This window comes from Terrapene carolina, unplaced genomic scaffold, assembly GCF_002925995.2.
Source record: "Terrapene carolina triunguis isolate 2854851 unplaced genomic scaffold, T_m_triunguis-2.0 Scaffold148, whole genome shotgun sequence".
In the NCBI taxonomy this organism is placed as follows: Eukaryota; Metazoa; Chordata; order Testudines; family Emydidae; genus Terrapene; species Terrapene triunguis.
In genome coordinates, this window is record NW_020664499.1 from 7,899,551 (window position 1) to 7,924,367 (window position 24,817).

General features: G+C 47.2%; 1 protein-coding gene, 1 long non-coding RNA gene and 1 other non-coding gene across 7 annotated transcripts in view; all 3 read left to right on the top strand.

Moving 5' to 3' along the window:
- Positions 1-1,662: 1,662 nt before the first annotated feature.
- On the top strand, positions 1,663-10,079 carry LOC113406904. 4 transcript variants are annotated; one of them, XR_003369902.1, is made up of 6 exons: positions 1,696-1,749; positions 2,965-3,047; positions 4,595-4,653; positions 6,402-6,562; positions 7,337-7,452; positions 10,035-10,079. It is a non-coding gene; the product is annotated as an uncharacterized LOC113406904 (long non-coding RNA). The 4 variants fall into 4 exon arrangements; XR_003369903.1 differs by lacking the exon at positions 1,696-1,749 and adding an exon at positions 2,147-2,232; XR_003369905.1 differs by lacking the exon at positions 2,965-3,047 and having other exon boundaries at positions 1,663-1,749.
- LOC113406914 lies at positions 7,030-7,172 on the top strand. The gene has a single exon (XR_003369906.1). It is a non-coding gene; the product is annotated as a small nucleolar RNA SNORA12 (small nucleolar RNA).
- A 30-nt stretch (positions 10,080-10,109) lies between the features above and the next one.
- LOC113406891 (inhibitor of nuclear factor kappa-B kinase subunit alpha) overlaps positions 10,110-24,817 on the top strand; it is a 75,172-nt gene continuing 60,464 nt past the window's right edge. The window contains exons 1-3 of one of the 2 annotated variants that reach the window (XM_026653736.2): positions 17,617-17,799; positions 18,620-18,714; positions 22,928-23,042. In XM_026653736.2, coding sequence (XP_026509521.1) covers positions 17,677-17,799; positions 18,620-18,714; positions 22,928-23,042 — 333 coding nt within the window. In that variant the 5' untranslated portion in view covers positions 17,617-17,676. Of the gene's footprint in view, positions 11,073-17,616; positions 17,800-18,619; positions 18,715-22,927; positions 23,043-24,817 lie in introns of those variants that run through there. The other variant, XM_026653737.1, reaches the window with a different exon arrangement.

Here is a 24,817-nt window from a genome sequence, read left to right on the forward strand (position 1 = left end):
ACATACCAGAAATAGTCCATTTTCCATGTGGGCCATTGGTAAGCCTTCCAAACCTTCAGCGAGGAGTGGGGCCCCAAGGCCAAAAGTTCTGTTTGCCAAATCTAAAAGATGACCCTGAGTCTACTTAAACCCAGCCTTTTATACCAAATGCCTTGTTTTGTCTCCCTGCCTCCTGAAAACAGGAAAAACCTTCCTGCTGCCTATTATCCAAGAGGTCAAGCTTCAAAGCCAACCTTGGGGTTTTGCATTAATTGCACCCATGTGATACAAAGAGCTATGTATCGGGGGTAGCCGTGTTAGTCTGTATCCACAAAAACAACAAGGAGTCCAGTGGCACCTTAAAGACTAACAGATTTATTTGGGCATAAGCTTTCATGGGTAAAAAACCTCACTTCTTCAGATGCAACTGAAGAAGTGAGGTTTTTTACCCACGAAAGCTTATGCCCAAATAAAAGAGCTATGGATATTCCACAGCTCATACTGTCTGGCCTATCGTCATAGAATGGCTTTTTGATTTTTTTCCTATGCTGTCAATGTAAAATACAATCTAGTCCCCAGAGATACTGTATGTGGCTGCAGTATCTGTCCAGGGTTGCCAGATATCCGGCTTTCGACTGGAATGCCCGATCGAAAAGGAACCCTGGCAGCTCTGGTTGGCGCTGCCGACTGGGCCGTTAAAAGTCCAGTGAGCAGCGCAGTGGGGGCCTGGGGCTAAGGCAGGCTCCCTGCCTGCCCTGGCTATGCGTTGCCCACAGAAGTGACCGCCAGGTCCCTGCGGCCCCTAGGCGCTGGGGTGGTCAGGGACTGGGATGCTCCGCACGCTGCCCTTGCCCCCAGCTCCAACTCTGCAGCTCCCATTGGCAGGGAACCACGACCACTGGGAGCTGCAGGGGGTGGCGCCTGCGAAGGCAGCGCGAACTGCGCAGCACCGCTTGGCCACCCAACCCTGCACCCCAACCTCCTGCCCCAGCCCAATGAAAGTGAGTGAGAGTAGGGAAGAGTGAGCAACAGAGGGAGGGGAGGGGAGTGGAGCGAGTGGGAGGCAAGTCTCGGAGAAGGGGCGAGGCAGAGCTGTTCGGTTTTGTGATTAGAAGTTGGCAACCCTATCTGTCACAGCTAGCTCTGGGGGAAACAGTGTCAGCGACACACGCACACATACACACACTCATGAACAATTTGTGTCACGCTCCTATGGAGCAGTGAATTTAGTGCCAGAGGAATGTTGCGGTTGACATATATGGTGAGTGTGGCTGTAGGGAAGGGTTGGGCTGATGCACACTGTCAGAGAGGATGTTGATTCCAGAGGATGTGGGGGGGAAGGTTTTAGTACAGTAATGCCTGAGGCAGGGGGTAGCCAATAGGAGGACCACAGGCCAAATCTGCACCTCCAGATGCTTTTAAAAGGACCTTGAAATCTTTTTATTTACTAATTATTATCAGATTTTTTTTAATTATTTTCTCTGGCGGCTGGACCTTGACCAAAAATAATTGACTGACTATCCCTGGCCAGAGGTGAGTGGGCTGGTGTTTTGGAGTTGGTTCCAGGGGGAAGGGTTTGGGTGTCGCACACAGCGATCAGGGCTGTGTGTTCCGGAGGGGAAGGGATCAGCTGACGCACACAGCAAGCCGAGCTATTGATTCAGGGGAAGGGTATGAGTGATGCACAGGGTGGTCAGGGTTGTTGGTTCCGGGTGAGGGGGGGCCGTGTCGCTGCCCTGCCATCGTGCTGCGCGCCGAGGGCCGGTTCTGGTATGTCCGCGCTAGGCCCCGGGCTACGGGGGGTGCGGGCGGAGCCGGACTCTGCGGGGACCGGCCGGGCTCAGCAGTGGGCGGGGCTGCGGGTATTTCGGTCTGAGCGCCCGCTGCTTTCAGCCTTGCGCCGGGCGGGCCCCCGATCGAGCCGTTCCAATCCCCGCCAGGGCCGCGCTGCCAGCGCCGGGGGCTGCGGCCGGGGGGCGCGCTGGGCCGGTTGTGCTGGCTGCTCCCGAGCCGCGCGGTCCCGTCCTGATACGCTCTGGCGCTTTCCCCCGTTTTCTTGTAGCTACGATAGCCGGGCCGGCAGGGAGACTCTCCGTGCCAAAGGAGAGGTCTTCAGGAGGAAGGTGTTGGAAAACAGGCTTCATAATGGAAACTGTTGCAATTTCAACCTTGCTATAATTGCTGCCACCTAGGATAACTGGAAAAGTAATGACACCGTTCAAAAGTTGCCTAAGTATTTCCAGTCTGATTTCGGTAAATAAAACGCTTTTGCGATGTTTTGTTTTTTAATACCTCTTAACAGAAAATTGCACTGTGCAGGCGCAGTATAGCAACTTTTTTTGTGTGGTTTTAATCACCATTTAATCATCACTAAGCCTGAAGGTGTGTAAGGACTGAGCTAACGGGCTCCCTATCTTGTAGCCCAAATGGAGGGGCGTCCAGTGGCATCAAACGCTTTTTCTGTTTATTTAAAACCAAAAATGTTTCAGAAAAAATTGTTAAGAGAACATTAATATTCTATGGTTTAAACACCTAAAATTCAAGATAGGCTAGTTATCTAGGCTCCTCATACAATCCTAACTCTGCCCCTTGTGTGTGTGCATTTCAATATAAGTTTTAATTACATGATATTGTGTAATAAAGTTGACATGGTTGTAGAAAAATTGTGTCTATTTTGGGGAGATGTGCATTACATGAGGCAGCACTTGTTTTTTCTTGATCCTCAGAGGTTTCAGGCAGTCTGTCTCCTGGTGACTCTTAGGACTCCTGTTCTGGGAAAGTGCATCTGTTTGTGTTAATCAGCATTTAGACAGTAGTGACATTTTGGGCAGGATTTTCCTCAGCCACTTGGGTGAATTGAGTGTGTGAATCCTTGGTTGTAAGGAAGATGGGGGTCACAATTTTTAATATCAATTCAAAAATTATAGATACACAAACTCATTATGGGGTCATCTTGTCCTTATTTCTACTTTATTTCTCTCCTAGACTGGCCTTTGGGGGTGTTGAAGAAAAAATTAATGTTGTTCAACATAGTGTAAGCTGTTCAGAAGAAAAGTGGAGAATTCGATGTAAGTTTTATATTTCTGCTTCTGCATCATGATGTATTAGATTAGAAGGGTGTGACTGTATAATGTCTCCCATTGGCAAGGGGGAGGGATAGCTCAGTGGTTTGAGCATTGGCCTGCTAAACCCAGGGTTGTGAGTTCAGTCCTTGAGGGGGGCAACTTAGGGATCAGGGGCAAAGTCCATACTTGGTTCTGTTAGTGAAGGCAGGGGGGGCTGGACTCAATGACCTTTTAGGGTCCCTTCCAGTTCTATGAGATAGGTATATCTCCATATATTATTATTATAAAACATTCCTGGTCTACAATGTTAAATTAAGCCAAATGCTTATTTTATTAGACTTCTCTAAATGTAATGTGAATTAGAAGCACAATGCTTAACATGTGCATAGTGCTTTCCATCTTTAAAACATTGAACAAATATTAAGACTCACAACCTCTTTAAAGTTGGTACTGCAGATATGGCTTATCCTCATATTTGCAGGTGGGAAACTGAAGCAAAGAGATGCAGTGACTTGCTCAAGGTCACTCACTGAGAGTATGTTTAAACTATGGAGACTGCATGGATGTAGCTGTGGCGCTGTAACTATGCTGGCATAATCCCATAGCATAGACGCAGCCTACACTGATGAAAGGGGTTTTTCTGTTGTCATAAGAATACCACCTCCCCAAGCGACAATATGTGCATCTTCACTGGGGTTTAGGTTGGCGTAGCTATGGCATTCAGGGGTGTGGATTTTTCACAGCCTTAATTTTAAGTGTAGACCAGGCCTTAGTTCGTGGCAGAGCCAGAAATAGAACCCAGGAGTTCTGGCCTTTGGCCTCCAGGCTCATTCTACATTAATCAAAATGTAGAACTTGGATTATTTTACCAAAATTGATTTTTGGTTTCTGAGTGACAATTCATACAAAGGTAACTATTTTTCATAAAACCCAGCCATTTGTGAGTTCTTGAGTCTCTGAGTTAAAGTAGGTGAAAGGAAGGGTGTCTTTATTTGTAAACATTTTGTAAGTTATATTTGTTTTTTAAAAGTGAGTTAAATGACAAATGTTACCTGTCACTTCATTTACAACCCCAAGCACTTAAGAATGAAAAAATTAATAGCTGCAAAATATTGTAAATCTTGCTCCTACATATATGAGAAAATAAATATTATTTTCAAATACAAAGAAATGCATGTTTCATTATAACACATCAACTTGAAGTCTGGCTTGTTTGATTAATGCATTTTAAAAATATTTTGATAAGTACTTTCTTCAGATTCCATTAAATGAGAAAACTTGTTTTCTTTATCAATTGGCATCAGTATTTTTGGGTGAAGTGTTTCTAATTTTTGTTTCATGAGAATGATGTATGTAGCTTAATAGGAAAAGTGTGTTCTGTGTTTGTACAGGGCCTAGCCCAATAAGGCCCTGGTCCATGACAGGGGCTCCTAGGTGCTACAAAATTACAAATAAGTAATAAAACAGTATTGACTTACAATAAAATTAAGAATGTATGTGGACTTGCATTTGAGACTGATTAATGTGTTACTGATGCCTTTGTTTTTCAGACATGTTTATATTTTGAGACTCGTGATGAAAGAATATTGATTATTGCATTGGAGCCAAGGTAGTTGTGATATGTCGAAATAGATATTTATCATATTTAATAAACACATTACTCTCAAGTGGGCAGCGTAAGATTGGATAATCTCTAGACTAGTAAATATTGTTTTGAAGGGCTTTGGTGTAGTAAGTGATGTAACAGGTGTGTACAGTGTTGTCACGTTGTACCTTTTACTGTGTTTTGTTTTTTTTTAAATGAGATGTTATGTTTTTGCATCTCTTGGGGTGTGTTTTAATATCTTTCAGTTTTTTATTTTTCTTGTAGTAAATGAACATAATTTTTAAATAAATGGGAAGGAGAAACATGGGACTCAGTGGCCTTTTTTCCTAGTTCTGAAAGATGCTGTGAAAAAAGGGAACCAAACACCTTCACCATCTCATGACTGTCTTGAGCAACTGCAGTATAAACCTGAGGTTCTTGCTATTTTTCTTTCCTAGTGCATCGATTTTCACCCCATCTTATTCCTCCCTTCCATCTCTCTCTTTCTTTAATGTCTTAACCAGCCAGGACAAATCTACCTTTCCAACACTCTACAATGTCGCTGTTGTGAGGTGGGGAAATCCTCCTCCCTTTGAATCATTGGTTGCTAGATGTCAATGATTGGGCTTTCTATTATCTTCTTGGAATTTCCATTCATATGGATCAGCTTTGGCCAGTCTTTTTAATGACCCGCTCAGACAGCAAAGTGACACACAAGCCTTGATGTCTCTTAATCTGTCCTGAGAGCAAACTGAGGGCTTGTCTACACTGGCAATTAACAGCGCTGCAACTGTCTCACTCAGGGGTGTGAAAAAACATCCCCCGCTGTAAAGCGCCAGTGTAAACAGTGCCCCGGTGCTGGGAGCTATGCCCCTCATTGAGGTGGGGTTTTTTTAGAGCTCTGGGAGAGCTCTCTCCCAGCACTGCGCTGCGACCACACAAGGCATGTTAAAGCACTGCCAGTGTAGACTAGCCCTTAATTCCCCCCCACTGCTCCCCCGCTGGGTATGTGCAAAGTATGTGGGAAAATGAGGCACATATAGGATTAACAGAAATATTACAGAAAATTACCACTTTGTCACAAGGCTTTGAGACTCTCAGTCCTGAGCTAGGAACCTGTTGAGTGGAACCTCAACTGAAATCATGAGAATCATATGCATTTCTTAAGGATTAAACCTTGTAGTTTATAGTCTGGAGTGGTCTCGTGTTTTTTTTTTTTTTTTTTAAATAACTTTCTATCTAGATAGAGACCCTTGTGTAAGAACACCTCAGCCCTGATTCGGTGACCTACTGTGAGTTAAACAGTGTTGGTAGGAGTCTATTCCACTTGCCTAAAACTACTGCTGCTGTGGAATATAATCCAAATTTTGAGCTGAATATGAACTATCATAGGATCAAATTAATTCATTGTTTACTTTATATCCAACCATAAATTCCCAAGTGGATTTTCTTTGTCTGCATCCTATCCATAAATCCCATTCATTGCCACACTGGCTGAAGCCCAACTCACCTGCATTCAAAGTAATTTTTTGGAGTTCCTTACCCTTTTCTAAGTCGTCTGAAAATTGTCAGACTGCTACAAAATCTCCTCTCAGGTAGGGCATAGGAGGTTTTGTGGCTTTTGTATTTTGAATCTTGCAATGGTGGGCCTGGTTAGCCATGAAAGTCACTCAATGTATTTTGTGTTCAGGAGGGAATTATAATGGCAAGGTCTGAGTTAGCAGCTATTCACAGCAAACTTATATATTTTCTGACCTCTTGTTATGTTTTAGTGCTGTCTTGCTCTGGCTAAGGGTGGCTTATCAACGGATCATGTCCTGATTTTGCCTATTGGGCATTACCAGTCAGTGGCTGAACTTTTTGCAGAGGTGGTGGAAGAAGTAAACCAGTGTTGTTTGAAAGAAATTACCAGAGTCCGCACCTACAGTTGCAGGTAGGGTTATAGCACAGCAGTGGAAGAATACAACCTCAACTGCTTTGAAAGGGGACAGGTCACATTTAAACCTAAGCATAGGCAAACTCCCCTCTTCTCTTTTTTTCCTTCTTGGCATCCCACATGGTAGATAAAAATTCCGTGACCAGTAGATGGGGAACAGGACAAAAGTAAAACCCCTGTGACCACTTAAATGGCCACTTGAACATGCTAATTTTTCCTGTTACAGCAAGTGCACAGAGCTGAGTTTGTTGAAGGACAATGACAATAGACAAGAACGTTTATTGTCTTCAACTGATAAAGACCAGAGAGGCTTCATATAATTGAGGAGGCTTTCCTCTCTGTTTGGGGTACTGAGATATACAGCACATACTTTTAAGCTTTTCTGCCTGACCAAATCTTTGGTCAGTGTCCACAAACATGGATGCTCAGTGACCAGTTTCTGCTGAACTGATTATGGAAGGGTGCATTGTGGTGGTTTTCTGCCTGGCGGATCTGTGACAGTGTCAGAGCGGCCTCAACCTACCACAAAGAGTATAAAGGAGAAGGACAGTCATGAAAACTTTTCCAGAACTTTTTGTTTTCAGTTATTCTTCCAGCTCCTACAAGGCAGACCTGCCTCATAAGTTTAAGTCTGTAGAGACAGGTGATCATCTGTCTCACATGATGACAAGCAGTACTGAGGGGTGTGCAAACCCCCGTGATGGATTTATTGCCTTATCTAGAAGAATAGTATGGTTTGTGTCTTTTTCTTATTGTGTCCTCCATCTCCAGGTGATTCCTGTACCACTCACTGTTGTGCTACTGAAGACATTAAAGAGTCCTCTATTGTACAAGTGCAAGAACAGATCGAATTACTAGAAATCCCAGAGCACTCTGATATCACGCAAGTATGAAACAAGATTTTCACTTCTCATTTATTTAACCTTAATCCATGCTGGTTTGTCATTTCATCGAAAAGTATCCTTACATGACCAGCATTAAGCTGTAGGCAGTTGTTGTAATAGATAATATTGTAGGCCTGATTTTCAGAGATGCTGAGTACTTACTCATCCAGGTGAAGACGTTGTGAGCTGCAAGTGCACTGCATCTTTGAACATTAAGCCCTGTATCAATAATTGCTGTAGGTAGATGTTTTGATGTAGCATTTAATGAAACATTGCTTGTATGACCTCCTATTCCTTTTATTTGAATAAAATCCCTGAGATTCCCATAGGTAGGTGCAGTTTTCTCAGCGGTTTTCTTAACGATTTAATTTATAAAAACACCCTTTATGTTTTGTAGATTAGTCATCTTTCTGTAAATAAAGCTCAGAAGCCTGGGGAAGTCAGAAATGTCTGAGGTGAGGGGATATAAGAAATAAGTCTTCATCTGGTGTGCCAGTCATGTGCACGAGGTCAGCTGAATTTGTTGCTGGAAGAGCAGGTGCAGCTCCATTTGCTCCAGTGGACTCGTACTAGTTTATGCCTTTTTGGTGCACTTGCCTGGATAGAGTTTAGAAAGCTCTTGCCCTTGTTGTTTGATCAATAAGTAATAACTAACAGTAGTGTAGCTTGCTGTGTCCTTTAAACCCATTACTCCTGGGAAATCCGCAGCAGAAGTAGGCACAAGCCAAAAATTAGGTCCCTGCTTTTTCTTTTAATTTGGACACACACTGGTTTACCTTCATGCAAGCTGCCTGGTCAGCACTACACAGAAAAGCCTGACTTCAAGCAAGGCTGAGGCTTTCCTCAGTCTGGCTCAGAGAAAGCTCCTGTGAGGAAATGGGAACAAAAATATTTAACTTCGTAAAGGAGCTAGATGCCATGAATAAAACCAGACTTGCTTTGCACAGTGAGTATTAACACCTCTTCAGTACAGGAAGGGCCAGATCTTACCTCATGATCCTGAGGAGTTGACTGGATAGCTTCTGGGCAATGGCACAGATGTGTTTGTAAAATGCAAAAGTTTAATAATACCCTCTGTGCATTGGGAAGTATAAGGGCTTGATTTTCAGCAGGCTTGGATGTGCAAATAATGTTTATATGTTGAAACCAAACTAAAATAATAATTAAAGATGCTTCATGCTGGGATGTGTAAAACTCCACTAAACTGAGACAAAAACAGCATTAGTCAGACCAACTGCCTTGTTGTGTACAAAACCAGACATCAGCATGAAATGAACTCCTCTGTCCTTGGATCCTGCAGAGCCCCTAACACTACAATTGCTTTACAAACTCAGCATTCTCCAAATGCTTTTCACCATGCACTAATGGTGAGCATATTCAGTCAGTTTCAGTCGAGGGAATGAATTTCTAAGTTGAGGGCCCTGTTCTACCAGCAGCATCCTCTCTGGTAAACCAAGGAGGCTGTACTTTGAGCACTTTCATTGATCTTGTGTCAGCAGCTCACAAGGGCAAAGGCATCTCAGGCAGGCAGGCAAGCCTTAGGCCATCTAGAGCTTTATAGGCCAAAACAGACACCTGAAACTCCACCCAGCCACCAATAAGCAGCTGGTGCAGATCACAGAACACTGGTGGAAGGAGCTCCTGGCAAGTTACCCTATTTATTCTGCAGCAACTTTAGTTTCCAAATGTATTTAAGGTACTATAGCCCCATGTTGCACTAGTGAATGATGAAGGTCTGCATGACAGAGGCCACCCAAATTGGGTTTGACACACACAGTAGGCTAGCTGCCTATCTTGCTGTGTGCATGCAGAAAGTGGGGGTGTGCATGCAATATATTCATGTTCATATGTGCCTAGGAATGTACTGAAAAACAGGACCAGTGAGTTGGTAACAAATTTCAGACATGCACAGTTTTCCCTGCGGTGTTTTATAAATTCATCATCACCATCATCAAATGTGCACAATATACTGAGGGCCATTGCACAGCTGGAGTGACCATAGAACTGGAAGGGACCTTGAGAGGTCATGTAGTCCAATCCCTGCACTCAAGGCAGGACTAAGTATTATCTAGACCATCCCTGACAGGTGTTTGTCCAACCTGCTCTTACAAATCCCCAAGGATGGAGATACCACAGCCTCTCTAGGCAATTTATTCCAGTGCTTAATCACTCTGACAGTTAGGAAGTTTTGGATGATGGCATCGTACCAGATATTGTAGAGTGAAGTTCCCAGATCTAGCTCAATTCTGAAAATTCACGAATCTCTGGGCAGTCCCGCAAGCGATGCCAGGTAGGGTCAAGTTACATCAGTGGAGAGTTTGAGAGCACAATGAGCTGGGATGTTTTTGGCCATCTTGGCAACATGGCCAAAGAGCAAGCAATTGAAGGAAGGCCAAATCTTGCTCAAAGTTGAACCATTTTATGCCCAGCATTTGATGCTGACAGCACATATAGAATGCCTCTAGCTGCTCCAAGTCTGCTTGTAGGAGGGTCCAGGTTTCTGACCCATATAGCAGTGCAGGCAGTACACAGGTTTGATAGATCCTGAACTTTGTCTTAATGCAGAAATATTTTTGCATCCATAGGCGAGACATAGACTTCATTCAAGAGGCAATGAGACCTATTCTTCAATGGATGTCCAGTTTGCTGCAGCTGTTTGAACTCATCCCCACCTGCACCAGGGGTTCTGGTGTCCCAGCTCTGAGGCCTGGTCTACACTACAGAGTTTGTTTGTTTGCAAGGCAGCTTACGTTGACCTAATTCTGTAAGCGTCTACACTAAAATGTTGCTCCCGCCGATGTAACTCGCCCTCTCCGCCGACTTAGTAACTCCACCTCCACGAGAGGCATAGTGCTTAGGTCAACATAGTTTGGTTGACACAATATCAGTGACACTGTATTACTTATGTCTACTTTAGTGGCTTCCAGGAGGTGTCCCACGATGCCCCAGCATAACTGCTCTGGTCACCTTTTAGAACTCCGCTGCCTGGCAGTCAGGTATGCATGTACATGCCCCTCCCCCTTTAAAGCCCTGCCAATTTTAAATTCTATTTCATGTTTGGTTGGTATGGAGAGCTCACATAGCAACTGCCCAGCTGACCATGCTGGCGCCACGCAGCAAAGGTGCTCTTGCCAGGAGTACACAGCAGGTGGTGGATCTCCTTGGTCTGTGGGGAGAAGAGGCTGTGCAGGCACAGCTCTGATCCATCCGTAGAAACGTTGACATCTATGGCCAGATCGCTGGGGGCATGGCGGAGAAGGGCTACAACAGGCACATGCAGCAGTGCCATGTAAAAATCAAGGAGTTGCTGCAGGTGTACCAGAAGGTAAGGGAGGCAAACTGTCACTCTGGTGTGGAACCGCAGACAGGCTGCTTCTACACGGAGCTGCAAGCCTTCCTTGGGGGAGACCACCACCACGAGCCCTGTGGATATTTCAGGGGAGCTGGAATCAGCGGCCCCTGCAGTGCACACTGAGGAGGAGGTGATGCACGAGGAGGAGGAGTTTTGGAGGACAGGCGACTGGGGGAATGCAGTGGTGCAGTGAGCCAGGACCTCTTTCTGACCGCCGGAGAGTCCCTACTATCCAGCACCGGCGAGCCTGATGCAGGGGATGGAACCTCTAGTAAGTATGCTGTTTGTTTTGATTTTGCAGGGACACCTGATCATTTACTCTTTTTTAATCAGGCAAGAAGAGATAGCAACTCTCCCTCTACTGGTTATTTCACTGTCTGCCTCTCATTCCCCTGTACAGCTAGGCAGAGGGGGCCCTGTGGAATAGTTTGTTTTTGTGCATCGGGATGTCCCGGGAATCCTCCATAGAGATCTCAAGAAAACTTTCCTGGAGGAAGTCTGCAGTCCTCTGCTGAAGGTTTCTGGGCAGGACTGCTTTATTTCTTCCACTGCAGTAGGACACTTTCTCACACGAGTGAACAATTACATCAGCAGGCACCAATGCAGCACACAGGCTAGCAGCATACGGATCCAGTCTCCAGCCAGACTCGTTCAGGAGCTGTTCTCTCTCAGCCTCTGTTACCCTTGGGAGTGAGATATCAGCTAAAATTACCACCGCCTGTGGAAAACAGTGCCAGTATTCCATTCAGTTGCCTTATCGACATATACTGATGCCCATGTGCTCACCCCTATTATTGTCCAAAATCGCCCACTTATTCCCCCGGGCCATAATCATCATGGCTAAGGCTATGTTTTAGTCATGGGTATTTTTAGTAAAAGTCATGGACAGGTCACGGGCCGTAAACAAAAATTCACGGCCTGTGACCTGTCCATGACTTTTACTAAAAATACCCTCCCTGACTAAAACTTGGGTGGGTGGCCATGGGCCCTATGGGAGGGGCGGTCCGGGGGTGCTGCTGGAAGTGGCCTGGGACCCGTGCTTGGGGGTGGGTGGGTTGGCAGGGCTGGCAGGGGCTTCCTACCCTGCTTCATGTCCTTGCAGCTCCTAGGTGGCGGAGGCAGGGGCCCCTCTGCTCCCGCCACAAGCGCCGGCTGCCGCAGCCCCCATTGGTCGGCAACCGCAGCCAATGGGGGCTGTGGGGGTGGGGCCTGCGGGCAGCATGTGGTGTGGATCACCTTGCCCCTCCGCCGCCTAGGAGCTGCAAGGGGGCCATGTCAGTGGGAGCCAGGGAGCCTCCCACCCCAAGGTAAGTGCCCCTCCCCCATACTCCCCCTTCCCCTAGCCCTGAGCCCCCTCCCACACACCCAAACTGCTGCTGTTGGCCCAGGGGCTGCCCAGCTTGGGCAATCCCTGAGCCAGCACCAGCCGCTGCAGAAGTCATGGAGGTCACAGAAAGTCACGGAATCCGTGACCTTTATGACAGACTCGCAGCCTTAATCATGGCTGGGACTGCTGCCGTGCTCTATGAATCCCAAGGGAGCATGTAGTGCTTGTAACTTGTGTGGATCAAGGGGAGTGAAAACACTCACAATAGTACCTCTATGCATTGTGCTTTTTGCAGCTGGAAATGTGGCCTTGAGGGTCTCTCCATCCACACCACTGGAGTGGCTCAGATGATGAGAAGAAAGGGGATGAGGGACGACATGTTCCACGAGATCCTGCAAGCCTCTGGTGTTGCACATACCGAGCAGAGGGCTTGGAGGAGCACCCTTGTGGACAGAATGGAAAGGGATAGTGCAGAGAGGAGAAACACAGAGGAAAAGGACAGACACACGCAGCAGGTCATGTTAGTGCTTCTCAAGCGCCAGATGGACATGCTGGAGATTCTTATAGACCTTCAGGTCCAAGTAATCCTTGCTTGCCTCCCACTGCAGTCTATTGATAACTGCATTCTGGGACCTCCCTATGCTCCCTGCCCCTACATTTCACATATATTTCGGGGCCACTGCAGTACCCCTACCCACTCCATCCCGAGGGAGAGTACACACAATCAGAGCTGCACGTACACTGACCTATGAGAGACACGGTTGGTGTATTTGTGTTTGAAATGAGAATGACTGTTCTTTCCCTGTCAAAGGTTCTTTTCCCTGTATTTATATAGTTTCATTCAGTTACAGTTATTTTTGTTTGCATGAGTTTGGAATAAAAGTCTATTTATGGAAACTTAATTCATCTTGAATAGTTCACAACATGTGGTAGCTGGGGCTGACATCCTTCAAAGATAATAGCAATAGGTGCACTTGCAATGTGTTATTACCACACACACAGCACTCATAAGGTTCAGACCGGAATGCTAAAAAACAATGCCAAGCAGAGAACACTACAAGAACACTCATTACTGTGCCTCACTTTTGAAATGGTCTTTCAAAGCCTCTCTGAGCTGTAAAGCTCTCTGTTGAACTCTTCTTATAGCTCTGGTATCTGGCTGCTCAAAATCAGCAGCCAGATGTTCCACCTCCGTATTCCACCTTGGCAGAAGCTTTCCCCTTTTGCTTCACAAATATTATGAAGCATGCAGCAGGCAGCTATAATCCTGGGGATATTTTCTTCATGAAAGTCCAATCCCGTGAGTAGACAGCGACGATTCAAACAGCCAAAAGCACCTTCAAGAGTCCTCCTGCACCTGCTGAGCCTGTAGTTGAAGCGCTCCTTGCTGTTGGCAAGGTGGCCGGTGCAAGGTTTCATGAGCGATGGGAGTAATGGGTAGGCTGGGTCTCCAAGGATCACTATTGGCATTTCCATATCCTCAATGGTAATCCTCTGGTCTAGAAAGGAAGTCCCTGCTTACATCTTTCTGTGTTTTTAAAGATGCGCAGGTCATGCACCTTCCCTGATCAGCCCATGTTGATGTCAGTAAAACATCCCTGGTGATCCACCAGTGCTTGCAATACCATAGGAAAGTAGCCCTTTCTGTTGATGTACTCCTTGGCAAGGTGGTCTGGTGCCAAAATAGAGAGATGTGTGCCAGCTATTGCCCCCATTGGAATTTAGAAACCCCACTGCTGCAAAACCATTCAAAAGGTCCTGCATGTTGCCAAGAGGACACAATTAATGGCCTTGCACACTTGCATCACAGCAACCCCCCGGTAGATTTCCCAACTCCAAATTAATTCCTGACTGATTGTTAGGAATCTGGCATGGCCAGCTTTCACACAGTGATTGCCACTTGCTTCTCCAGCATGAGTGAAGCTCTCATTTTGATGTTGCTGCACTGGAGGGCTGGGGCGAGCTTTGTGCACCATTCCATTAATGTGGTCTTGTGCATCCAAAAGTTCTGCAGCAACTGCTTGTCATCCCAAACCTGCATAATGATGCGATTGTGACCGAATCCAGAGGTCCGGTGCTCTCACACGGCTGTGGAACAGCCCCTAGGAGGACTCCTTCAGTATGTTACCCCCTGTGATGGGGCAGAGCGGCCCCGCACTGGTACCGTGGGAGTTAACCCTTCCTTCCTTGCAGAGGAAGCCATGCCCCGGAAGCTCTGCTGGGCATGCTCCAACTGGAGATCAGGTATAAAAGCCTGCAGATCAGTTCAGTCTGGGCTGACCACCGGAAGAGAAGGACGCACGCTGCTAGCTCCTGAAGAGAGAGAGCCTGCGTGCCAGGATCCAGGAGTCAGCCAAGCCGAGGCACTACCTGAAACCCCGACGGGGGACGTCACGGGGAGAAACAGACCGGATGACCCCCCCACCCCAGATGAACTGGTATTCATGGTAGGAAGTGACCCAGGGGAACTCTAGAGACAAACAGCGTTAGAGCTGTGGTGACACTTGGTGTGTTGTGGCCAGATCCCTGCCGAGCGTGAGGCAAGGAGAGCTTGCCGCTACCAGGGCCCTGGGTCGGGGCTCGGTGGAGAGGGCGGGCCCGAGTCCCCCTACCCCCTCACCGTGAGGGATCTTAGATAGACTCTGGCCGCGAGGCCGCGTTATCCCACTCGTAAGGGGGTTTATATGGACTCTGGCTGCGAGGCCGCGCTACCCCGCTCGTAAGGGGGTTTATATGGACTCCGACCGCGAGGCTGCGCTACCGTGCCAGACAGGGGTGATAGTAGAGAGGAAGGCCAAGAGGCCGTCACTGACCCCCCACAGAGAAGTGAACGTAATGACTCGGGAGTGGTGAGGCGCTGGCACCCCTTCCTACCTCTGCGACAAAGGGAGCAATGCACCCCTAAATTCCTTAATCAGGAGTGACTCTGACAGTATTGTAAAAAGCAGAAGGATTTATTAGATGTCTGGAACACAGTGTAGAAAGTCCGTGGTGAGCAAGAGAACAGAAAGTTACAGCAAAGTCCATCTGGGTCAGTCCTGAGCCCCGAGCTCTCTCTGACCCTCCTTGAATGCCAGTCCAGAAGAATGTGCTGCTTCTAAGCACATTGTGTTCATAACGGTCAGCACAATACTGAAAAGCAGTGCAGGATCCATGCTTGTCACAGAGATGGTGTATGTGCAGGTTTGTGGGGCTTTTGAAAAGATGCGTGAAACATGGGATGCAAATGATAATATGGGATGGAGAAAACTGCATCATGGGATGTTGAAACCATGTTCCTTGTCACCCCTGCATGACTTGTTTGCCCCCATGAGGCTTTGCAAACCCTTCCCAAAACACTCTGCACCAGATGGTGAGCTACCCATAGTGCACTGCTCTCTGCATCGATGCAAGCGCTGCTAGTGAGGATGCGCACTGCTGACACAAGGAGTGTAGTGTGGATGTGGAAAAGTGATTTTAATTACTGCGGTGGCTATATGTTGACATAACTTTGGTCGACCTAATTTTGTAGTGTAGACATGCCTTGAGGTTTTTGAACCTTGGTCTTCTGCCATGAGATGTTTTAATCCCATAGTGCTGGTGGCATCTTGAAAATTTTGAAGGGCACGGCTGAAAATCTCTGGCTTCTCCACAAACAAGGCAGCATCCTCAGCATGAGTGGCAGGTATCGAAGGCAGGGGAAGGCTGAGCCTCCCCAAACAGCCTTGCGTGGCCCTGCTCACGCGCCGCTCAGGCCAGTTCCTGTTTTCTGGCACTGTGCTGTGGGGGGTTCTTTCCGCTAGGACCCCGGGCTGGGGCTAATGGGGGCCGGCTTGCACTCCTGGGAGGGGAGGGGGGCGGGCGAGCGGCCTGCCCGGTGCTCCGGGGCTGAGGGGGCTGTGCCGCCAGCCCTCCTGACCGGCACTCGGGAGGAGGCGGGGGATGCTCCAGGACTGCGGGGGACGCACCATCCGCCCAGCGCTCCAGGGCTGGGGGATGTACCGCCTGCTCACCTGCCTGGTGCTCCGGGGCTGAGGGAGGGGGGTTGTGCCAACTGCCTGCTGCTCCGGGGCTGGCGGCTGCATGGGAGCTCTGGGCTTTGGCGGGAGGGTGGGGCCAGGGACTAACCTCCCTGAGCCCAGGGTTCAGAGGCGCTGACTTTCTAATTACCCTGGGGGTGCTCGACCTCTGCTCCAGCCCCACCCCAAGGCTCCGCCCTTGCTCTGTCCCTGCCCCTTCCCACCCGTGCTCTGCCTCTTCCCACCCCATTATGCCCCCTCCCCTGAGCATGCCCCACTCTCGCTCCGTCACTTCCTGACCCCACTGGTTCCCCTTTCTTTCCCTACCCCCCAGCGCCTCCGACACACCGCTAAACAGTTGATCGTGGGCCAAAGGTGCTGGGGGGAGGCGGAGGAGCTGATCGGTGGGCCATTGGTGGGTGCTGAGCACCCACTATTTTTTTTCCGTGGGTGCTCCACGATGCCTATGCTGGGGTTCACCCGCCGCCCATGATCCTGAGCATACTAATAATTGGTAAACATTTCTTGACTAACCTTGATTCTAATGTGTAGAATTGCCAAGTCCTCGTTTCCAGTCAACAGCTTGACGGAATAGTGCTTGTGTGGGAATATGTCTCTGGCCGCACCTCTGAGGTTGTGCAGAAAGAAATATGGTAAAAGCCATCAACCAATAGCTAGGCCCAAATTGGCCTAAGCAAATGCTGTTTTGCCCTGTGTTACGACCTTTGCTGCTACGAGTCAGGTGTATGGTCTTCTAGGGAAAAAGAACATGTGATACTATTACAGTACAGGTATTCCATTAATCTGGATGCATATAAACTAGACTGGTCATTTTAAGCTTGTGTCACAAACCAACACACAAATGTTTAAAGTTAAACCAATTATCACAGGTTTTTGATCAAAAACTTCAGTTAAGTCTCTTTCTAGCTGGGTTGCAGGCTGATGAAGACTTGCTCCCAATGTGTTTTGTAGGACTTCTGCTTTCCAGCCTAGTCACTAACTCCCTATGGTGTGCCTAAACAGTGTTATCTCATAGTTATCAAAAGCCAAGAAACTTAGCTGTGCTTCTGCCCTTTAACACTTTTTCTACAATAACAAATTGAGTTAACCTAGAACTTAATTTGCTAGCTTTTGTTGGTCAATTTCATGTTCCCCTCACAGAAACTTAAGGTTTGTATCTGTGTCATCTTGCTGTGCATAGTGTGTCCCAGCAGTAGAAGACACCTGACCCCCATACTGGCAAAGTTAGGCTTTCTGCCTACACTCTGCTGGTTGGCAGGAGCATTTCTGCGTCGCTGACGTGGTGTTTTGCCAGGTGGGGGGCGGGGCCCGGACTGAACGGGGGCCCCTCCCCTCGCAGCCGGGTGGGGTCGGGGCCGCGGGCTCCAGCACGCGCTGCGCCTCGGCCGTTAGCGTGGGGGCGGGGAGCAGCGACTGATGCTTATACCCGCCGGCCCCGCCCCGAGTCTCGCGGGAAGTGACGTCAGCGAGCTCGGAGGGAAGCGCTTGTTTCCGGGCTGGTGGGGGGTTGCTGCGGGTCCTGGGGTGGCATGGAGCGGCCCCCGGTGGGCGCGGCGCTGCGGGGACAGCCCGGAGGCAGCTGCGGCCCCTGGGAAATGCGGGAGCGGCTGGGAACTGGCGGCTTCGGCAACGTCTGTCTGTACCAGCACCAGGTGCGGGGGGGCCTCCAATAGCCACCCCGGGTAACCGCCCTGCCCCCCGCGCGGATGCCAACCGAAGCGCCGGTAGCTCCGCCCGATAATCCCCCTTGGCCCTAGTGTTAGAGGCTTTGTTGTATAGAGGCAGCCTGTTGTCCCCGCCCCCCAGTTTCCCCCCCCCCCCCCGTGTACCCTCCCCCTTGGTCCCCCCCCCCCCCCGCCAACCGAGTCCATAGCTAAGCCCACCCAACCCCCAGTAGCCACTGCCAATCCCTGTGCGGGTAACTTTTCCACCAACCACTGGGTAAACCCAATTGATCCCATGGTAGTGCCCCCACCCCTGGGTAGCCCCTGCTGATCATTTCTTCCGTCTAATGCCCTCTGACCCCCCTTCTGGGGTAACCCCTTCTGGGGTAACCCCTCCACCAAACCCACTGACCCCTGGATAACCCCTTCCCCACTGATAATTCCCTACCCCCATCAACCTAATTCTGGCAATTCGGTAACTCCATGTTGTCCTCCCCACTGCTTTCCCCAACTGTCTCCGATCTCAATGACTCCTGACCGCACTGACCACCCCCAAATACCTAATAACCCTCCCATCCCAGCTCCACATAGATGCTCCTGATAACCTAATGTACTGACCCCACCAGCACTAACAGCCCTCCATCCTGACCTACTCATGCCCCGAGCATTCTGGCCCTACACTGGTCTCCCCCCATTGATCCCCAGCATCATGCCCCTCCGCTACAACCATCCCATTGCAGTGTGTTGAAACCTGGCTAATTCCCAGACAGATTGTTGTGCCATAGCACATTGATTGTTTTTGTTGTAGGATTTAGGTGATAAGATAGCTATTAAATCTTGCCGACTGGAACTAAGCATGAAAAACAAAGACCGGTGGTGCCATGAAATCCAGATCATGAAGAAGTAAGTATGCTCCATCATGTCCTTTTCCCTGGCTTTTGGGAGATAGTGTCCCCAAATCAATTGGGGAGCATTTGCGTTTCAGACTCCTAACTAGACCATAGACTTTTCTTTTGGTCTTAACCTTATCTTAAGAGGTGAGAGTGAGCATCTTTAGCCCACTGGAAAGAAAGCTGTATTTTTTAAAAAAAATCAACTTTACACTGATATTGTGAAGATAAAACTTATTAATTTATTGTAATTATAGTGTATCAGAGGGGTAGCCGTGTTAGTCTGAGTCTGTAAAAAGCAACAGAGGGTCCTGTGGCACCTTTAAGACTAACAAAAGACTGTCTTCTGTTAGTCTTAAAGGTGCCACAGGACCCTCTGTTGCAATAAATTAATAAGCGTCTCTTTTCACAGTCTTATAGTTTTATGGAAAAGCTACCCTCTGCAGTGAGATTTCTTGTTTGCTCCTGGCCCAGATGTGAACTTTGCATGTGACAGGATTTCATAGAATTCCAGTTGGCTGTTTTGCGTTCAAATTACTCAGTTTATCGAAGAGAAGGTTGAGAGGTGACTTGATCAATGCATTTGGGCACTGATATGCAGAAAAGAGATCTGAGCAGGGTTTTTTTAAAACCTGGCTGACAAAGGGTCCAAGGGCGGGAAGTTGAAATATGACACATTCAATCCTGAAACAAGACATGGTTTCCTAGTATTGGAATAGCTTACTGGGGGGAGTGGGGCACCTACCATTGCTTGGAATCTTTAAAAATCTTTCTGTCATACTGACTGCCCGATTTGAGTTCAGGCAGCGTGGTATGGGATGTGATTCACCTGTAGGGATCATCTGGGCATGACTCACCTAATCAATTTCCTGCCACTGCAAGGGCCTCCTGAATTTGTGGCACCTCAGTCTCTCCTGTCGTCTGCTTGTGGCACACAACAGTTTAGTTTAAACCCCCAAGTTATTGGACTCAATATTGAGGTAACTAGGTGAAATTTAATGGTCTATAATTAAGGCTAAGATTATGTCAAGGACGTCACAGAATCTGTAAAATATTCGTGACCTCTGTGACATTTTCTGGTTCAGTCCTGGGGCAGCTGGGGGTCCCCTCAGCTCCCAGCTTTAGTTTAGCTCTGGTTCATATGTTACTTTCACCCAGAACATCATATTCTTTATTACAAATATACTGAAATGCTTTTACACTCAGGTACAAGCCTAGTATCTTGAGAACTACTGGCTATGCACTAGTGATCTAATATTGATATATTTCCATTCTCAGTCTCAAAATAGAAACTAAATGTTTATTTGAAGGTGCCATAGATGTTCAGAAGCTGTAAATAAATGTAACTTCTAATGGTGTTAACATTTAAGGACAAACTTCTCTATAATTTGAAACCTGGAAAGATGATTGACTTTCTTAAAATGGTGGTGTGTTTTAGGGTAACTTGTAGTGGACAGACCCCTTAGCTGAGCTATTAGCTGAACTCCTGACAATTCAACATGAGGAAGGGCACAGGGCAGAGCTGGAGCTGCATTTGGCACATGAGTGCAACTCAGGGCTTTGCTGTGTACACAGTACCCGTCTTGAGAGCACCTGCAGAAGTTCAGCAGCTGTTCTGCAAGTGTGAAGCTATTATTAATGCATCTTGGGCACCTAACTCATCTGTGTCCCCAGTACATTTGTGAGACATATATGAAAAACAATAAGCCAAAGTCATCCTAATAGTAACTACTTATTTTTATTATTACTATATAGTGCTAGAAGTATGCATTTCACTTTTCACAAGTGAAATGCCTGGCTCTTGGACCTTGTAATCTCAGTTGGATAGATACTCTATAATGAAAGGCTCAGGCTGGAGGGTGGGAGCAGAAGTATATGGGCCCAGATCCATGTTTGTGTCCAGAATATTCTGTTGCATAGACTTTCTGCTACTGCTCTGATTCATGTGGCTTTGCTGCAATGGGTTTCATCCTGAATATTGCATGTGAGTGATGTGCATTTTCTTTCAGTTTTATGTTCATCTGTTATATACGCTACAAGTGTATTTCTAATGTAGAAAATGTAAGTGATCACATAACTAGAGCTTGTTTTATAAGACAATATTAGATTAACATAATCCCTGTCCACAGAATTTCCCTATAAACCTCTATGGCTTTCTGTGCTGATAAAACACGATCTTGTATTTCGATAATGGAGTCCAGAGCATTTTGGCATGAATATGTGCATAGAAATGACATCTGCCTCTAAAATTCAGCTTCCTCTCAGATGGAATGTGGCCAGCTGTTTAACAATTCATTGCTGTGCTTTAGGATAGAACATGAAGTGAACGTTACCATAGCCATTTAAAACTGCAGGGAGAATTTTAGGTAAATTATAACTACTCATATTGGAATTTGGTCAAAACACCAGGGTTCATATATGGCATAGACTTCCTAATAAACGTGAAAAGTCAGAACTTCTGTTCTACATCTCATAAGAATCACTGTGCCTTCGGTAGCACAGTAACGTTTAATACCACACAGGTTCAGTCCTGACTCAGAGAAAGAGTGTCACCTGATGAATCCCCTCTTTGCCTTGGTTTGCTTTGGTCTCCCATCAAAGAACTGATCAGGCCCAGTCCTGCTTAGTTCAGTAAGAACTGAAGGGTGACATGCAATGTCTGCCTGTACAGGCTGAAACTCCACTCCTACATCTGAACAAAAACTTCCTTCTTGCAAGAACTGCAGTAGTTTAAAATTTTTGCTTTCAGCATTGTGTTCCTTTTGACATGGATTTTACCACTTGCCCAAAACGTATTACTTCAAAGGGTCACAGCAGATTCCAGTACCCGATTCAGTTCACTCAGATCTGTCAGCTAACCCCTTCATTGGACAGCAATACTGTGACAGGGTGAAATAGTCAGGAACGGATAAGGGCCACCTGTCTGTCACAGGACTAAGAAGGGGCAGTGTTCTCTTTGTGGGCGGGAGGCTCAGAGAGGCAAGGGGAAAGGCCAGGGTTGAGTTGGAGCATCACTTTGTTTTTGTATAATTCATAAATTTGTGTTGAACAAAATGTTGGGACACAAGCCTGAAACAGACTTGGACATGGCACTGGTTCTCTCCTGGGCTGGTGAGAGCACCCACCTGCTTATGGATACCTGTGCATTCACTGTCATGCAAGTGCTTTTGCCCACATAAAGGCACTAGAGGCTGGGGGGAAGGAGAAGTAGAAATGGAAGAAAGAAGAGAATAGGGAGAGACAGGGGAAGAAGAGGGACAACACTGACAGTAAAAATGGATGACAAGGTAACCACCATATAAAAAAGGGCAAAATTTCATAGAGAGCGCGAGAGCCTTTTGAGAAGGAACTAGCTGGACACTGAAAAGGACAAAAATGATAGAAAAAGTCAGTCTGAGGGGCAGTTATTGAAAGGTAGATGATGTGAGTCAGGCTGCAAAATCTAGAAGGGAAGTAGAGACTAGGAAAGAAAATATTACTAGACAAGAGTTAACACCCCCCCCCCCCAATAAAGAGATGGAAATGTTTAGTGTGTTATGGAGACTTTGCTTTATGCAACATACTGAATCTCTTGGTTGACACTGAGTTGGCTGTGTGTTTCCATCAGAAGTACAATCTCAGTATTCCCAGGTTTGACCCTTTGGATACTCTGTGTTTCCCCTCATGTTATTTTTGAGATATTGACAGGCGTGTTTTCAGACATGACCAGGAAATAGATGTTAGATAGCTAAATGGCTCCCCCTCTCCTTATGTACACATCTTTTCTATGTAAATCACTACATAGGTAGAAGTATCTGAGGGCATCACAGACCTTAACAAATGTATCCTCCCAACACTGCTGGGAGGTAAGGAGATATTATTCCCCTTGTACAGATACAGAAACTGAAGTGCAGATTAAGTGACATTTGCCCATTGTCACACATGGAGCTGGGACTTGAACCCATATCTCTTGAGTCCCAATCCAGTCCTTAACCATAAGACTATCTTTCCACTCATCACTGAGCTGCTTGTTCTTAGAAGGTATGAACTTTGTTTATTGCCCTTGGGTAACACTGTGGTAACTTGCTGACAATTACATGCTGGCCTTAACACTTTTCATTAAATGTTTCGGGAAAAGAAATCTTACAGTGCACATATTTGAAACACATTTTAGTGATGCTTCTGCTGTTTGATCTTCTGCTGAAATATCTGTATCAAGATTTTCATCATGCTTTCCATTTGTTTAGGTTAAACAACCCCTATGTAGTAAAGGCCTGTGACGTTCCAGAGGAGATGAACTTCCTAGTTAATGATGTCCCTCTTCTTGCAATGGAGTACTGTTCAGGAGGTGATCTCAGGAAGGTAAAACCTGCTTGTTTGACATTATAGCTGAATAAGTGATTTCATAGTTGTGACTGTCTGTGGGACTAAGTGGATTGGAATTTTTGCACCTGTGTAACAAGTGCAAATCCACAGATGCACCACACCAGTGTAAGAAGGGGTTTGCACCAGAGCATCGTACAGTGGTGAGTAGTACAAGTGCAATCCCCTTTTTACACTGAAGCAGTGTGTCCACGTCATAGGAACTACATCAGTGTGGTGCAAATTTTAGAAGTCAAGTCAAGCCCTTATTTAACTACCAGTGTGTTTGATACAGATACATAATAGAGAAGTTATTCTGGAGTATGTAAAAGTATGAAAGATGTCACACTAAATTGCCAATTTATTTAGATTCTCACATGGCCTCCATCAGTGTAGAATCTTCCTGGGCTGAAGAAGCTACCAAAATGCTAATATTTCTGATTGATTTAGGAATGTGTTTAGGCCATTGCATGGGTGGCTTTCATTTGGGAAGACACTAGAAAGCACCTTGGAAGAAATTCTTAATGGTGTATTCACTAGCACCTTTCAGTAGTTTAATAGAGAGCAGTGATATAGACCAGTACACTTTGTACTCCCTTCCCTTGCAGTGGGAATTGGGAATGACACTCTTTCATTTGTAGACTAAGAAACAAAGGTAATTAAATGGGGGATTGGACAAGAATTTGATCTTGTATCTAAAATGATGAAGGCTCGTGACAATAATGTAAATAGCAGACAAGTCAGATGTGCCATAGACTAAGGATTAGGAGAGAGGCAAATAGGCTTTAACAATGAGAGACTTTGAATTCTGTTTAATCAGTAAATAACCTTATCCTATCATATCCATGATTTTTTCCATTTCACTTTCATCTTCTCTTTGTTTTCTATGCTAACTACTTCTGGCTCTATTTGGAGCAATTGGAGCAATCCCTGGTTGGATATTCTCAGGAGGAGGAAACTGAAAGTCTGACCCCAGAGGGGACAGGTTAGGGATATACAGAGATACCAGCTTGCATGCTGAACTGATAATATGGATAGCAGAGGCCCCACTCAGAGGTTCTGCCTTCAGTGAATAGGAGCATGGGGAAACCCTAAGGACTAGGAGGAGGGCCAGGCTCAGGCGACGCTGGTTACATCAAATCTCATTTCAGTGTAGCATTTGTTAGGTTTTTCAGACCCTGAAAGCTCTGTTGGTGCCTGTGGCTGTTCTGGAAGTGAAATGCTCTAGTCCAGGGGTCTCAAACTCAAATGACCACGAGGGCCACATGAGGACTAGTACATTGGCCCGAGGGCCGCATTTACTGACACACACCCCCCCGCTGCCCTCGACCCCGCCCCCACTCCACCCCTTCCATGAGGCCCTGCCCCTTCCCTGCACCCATTCCAACCCCTTCCCTGAAATCCCCACTCCAACTCCGCCTCCTCCCTGCCCCCAGGGGGTGCAGGAGGGGTGTGGGGTGTGGTGGGGGCTCAGGGCAGGGAGTTGGGGTGCAGGGGGAGTGCGGGGTGCAGCTGGGGTTCAGGGCAGGGGGTCAGGGTGCAGCAGGGGGTTGGGATGCAGGAGGGGTGTGGGGTGCGGCAGTGGGTCGGGGTGCAGGAGGAGTGCGGCAGGGGGCTCAGGGCAGGGGGTTCGGCTGCAGGAGGGGTTTGGGGGGTCGGCTCCGGCCCGACACGCACCGGGGGCAGGGCAGGCTCCCTGCCTGCCTGCCTGCCCTGCCCCTGCGCTGCTCCGGGAAGCGGACGGAACCTGGGGGAGGAGGGGTGCAGTGGTGTGT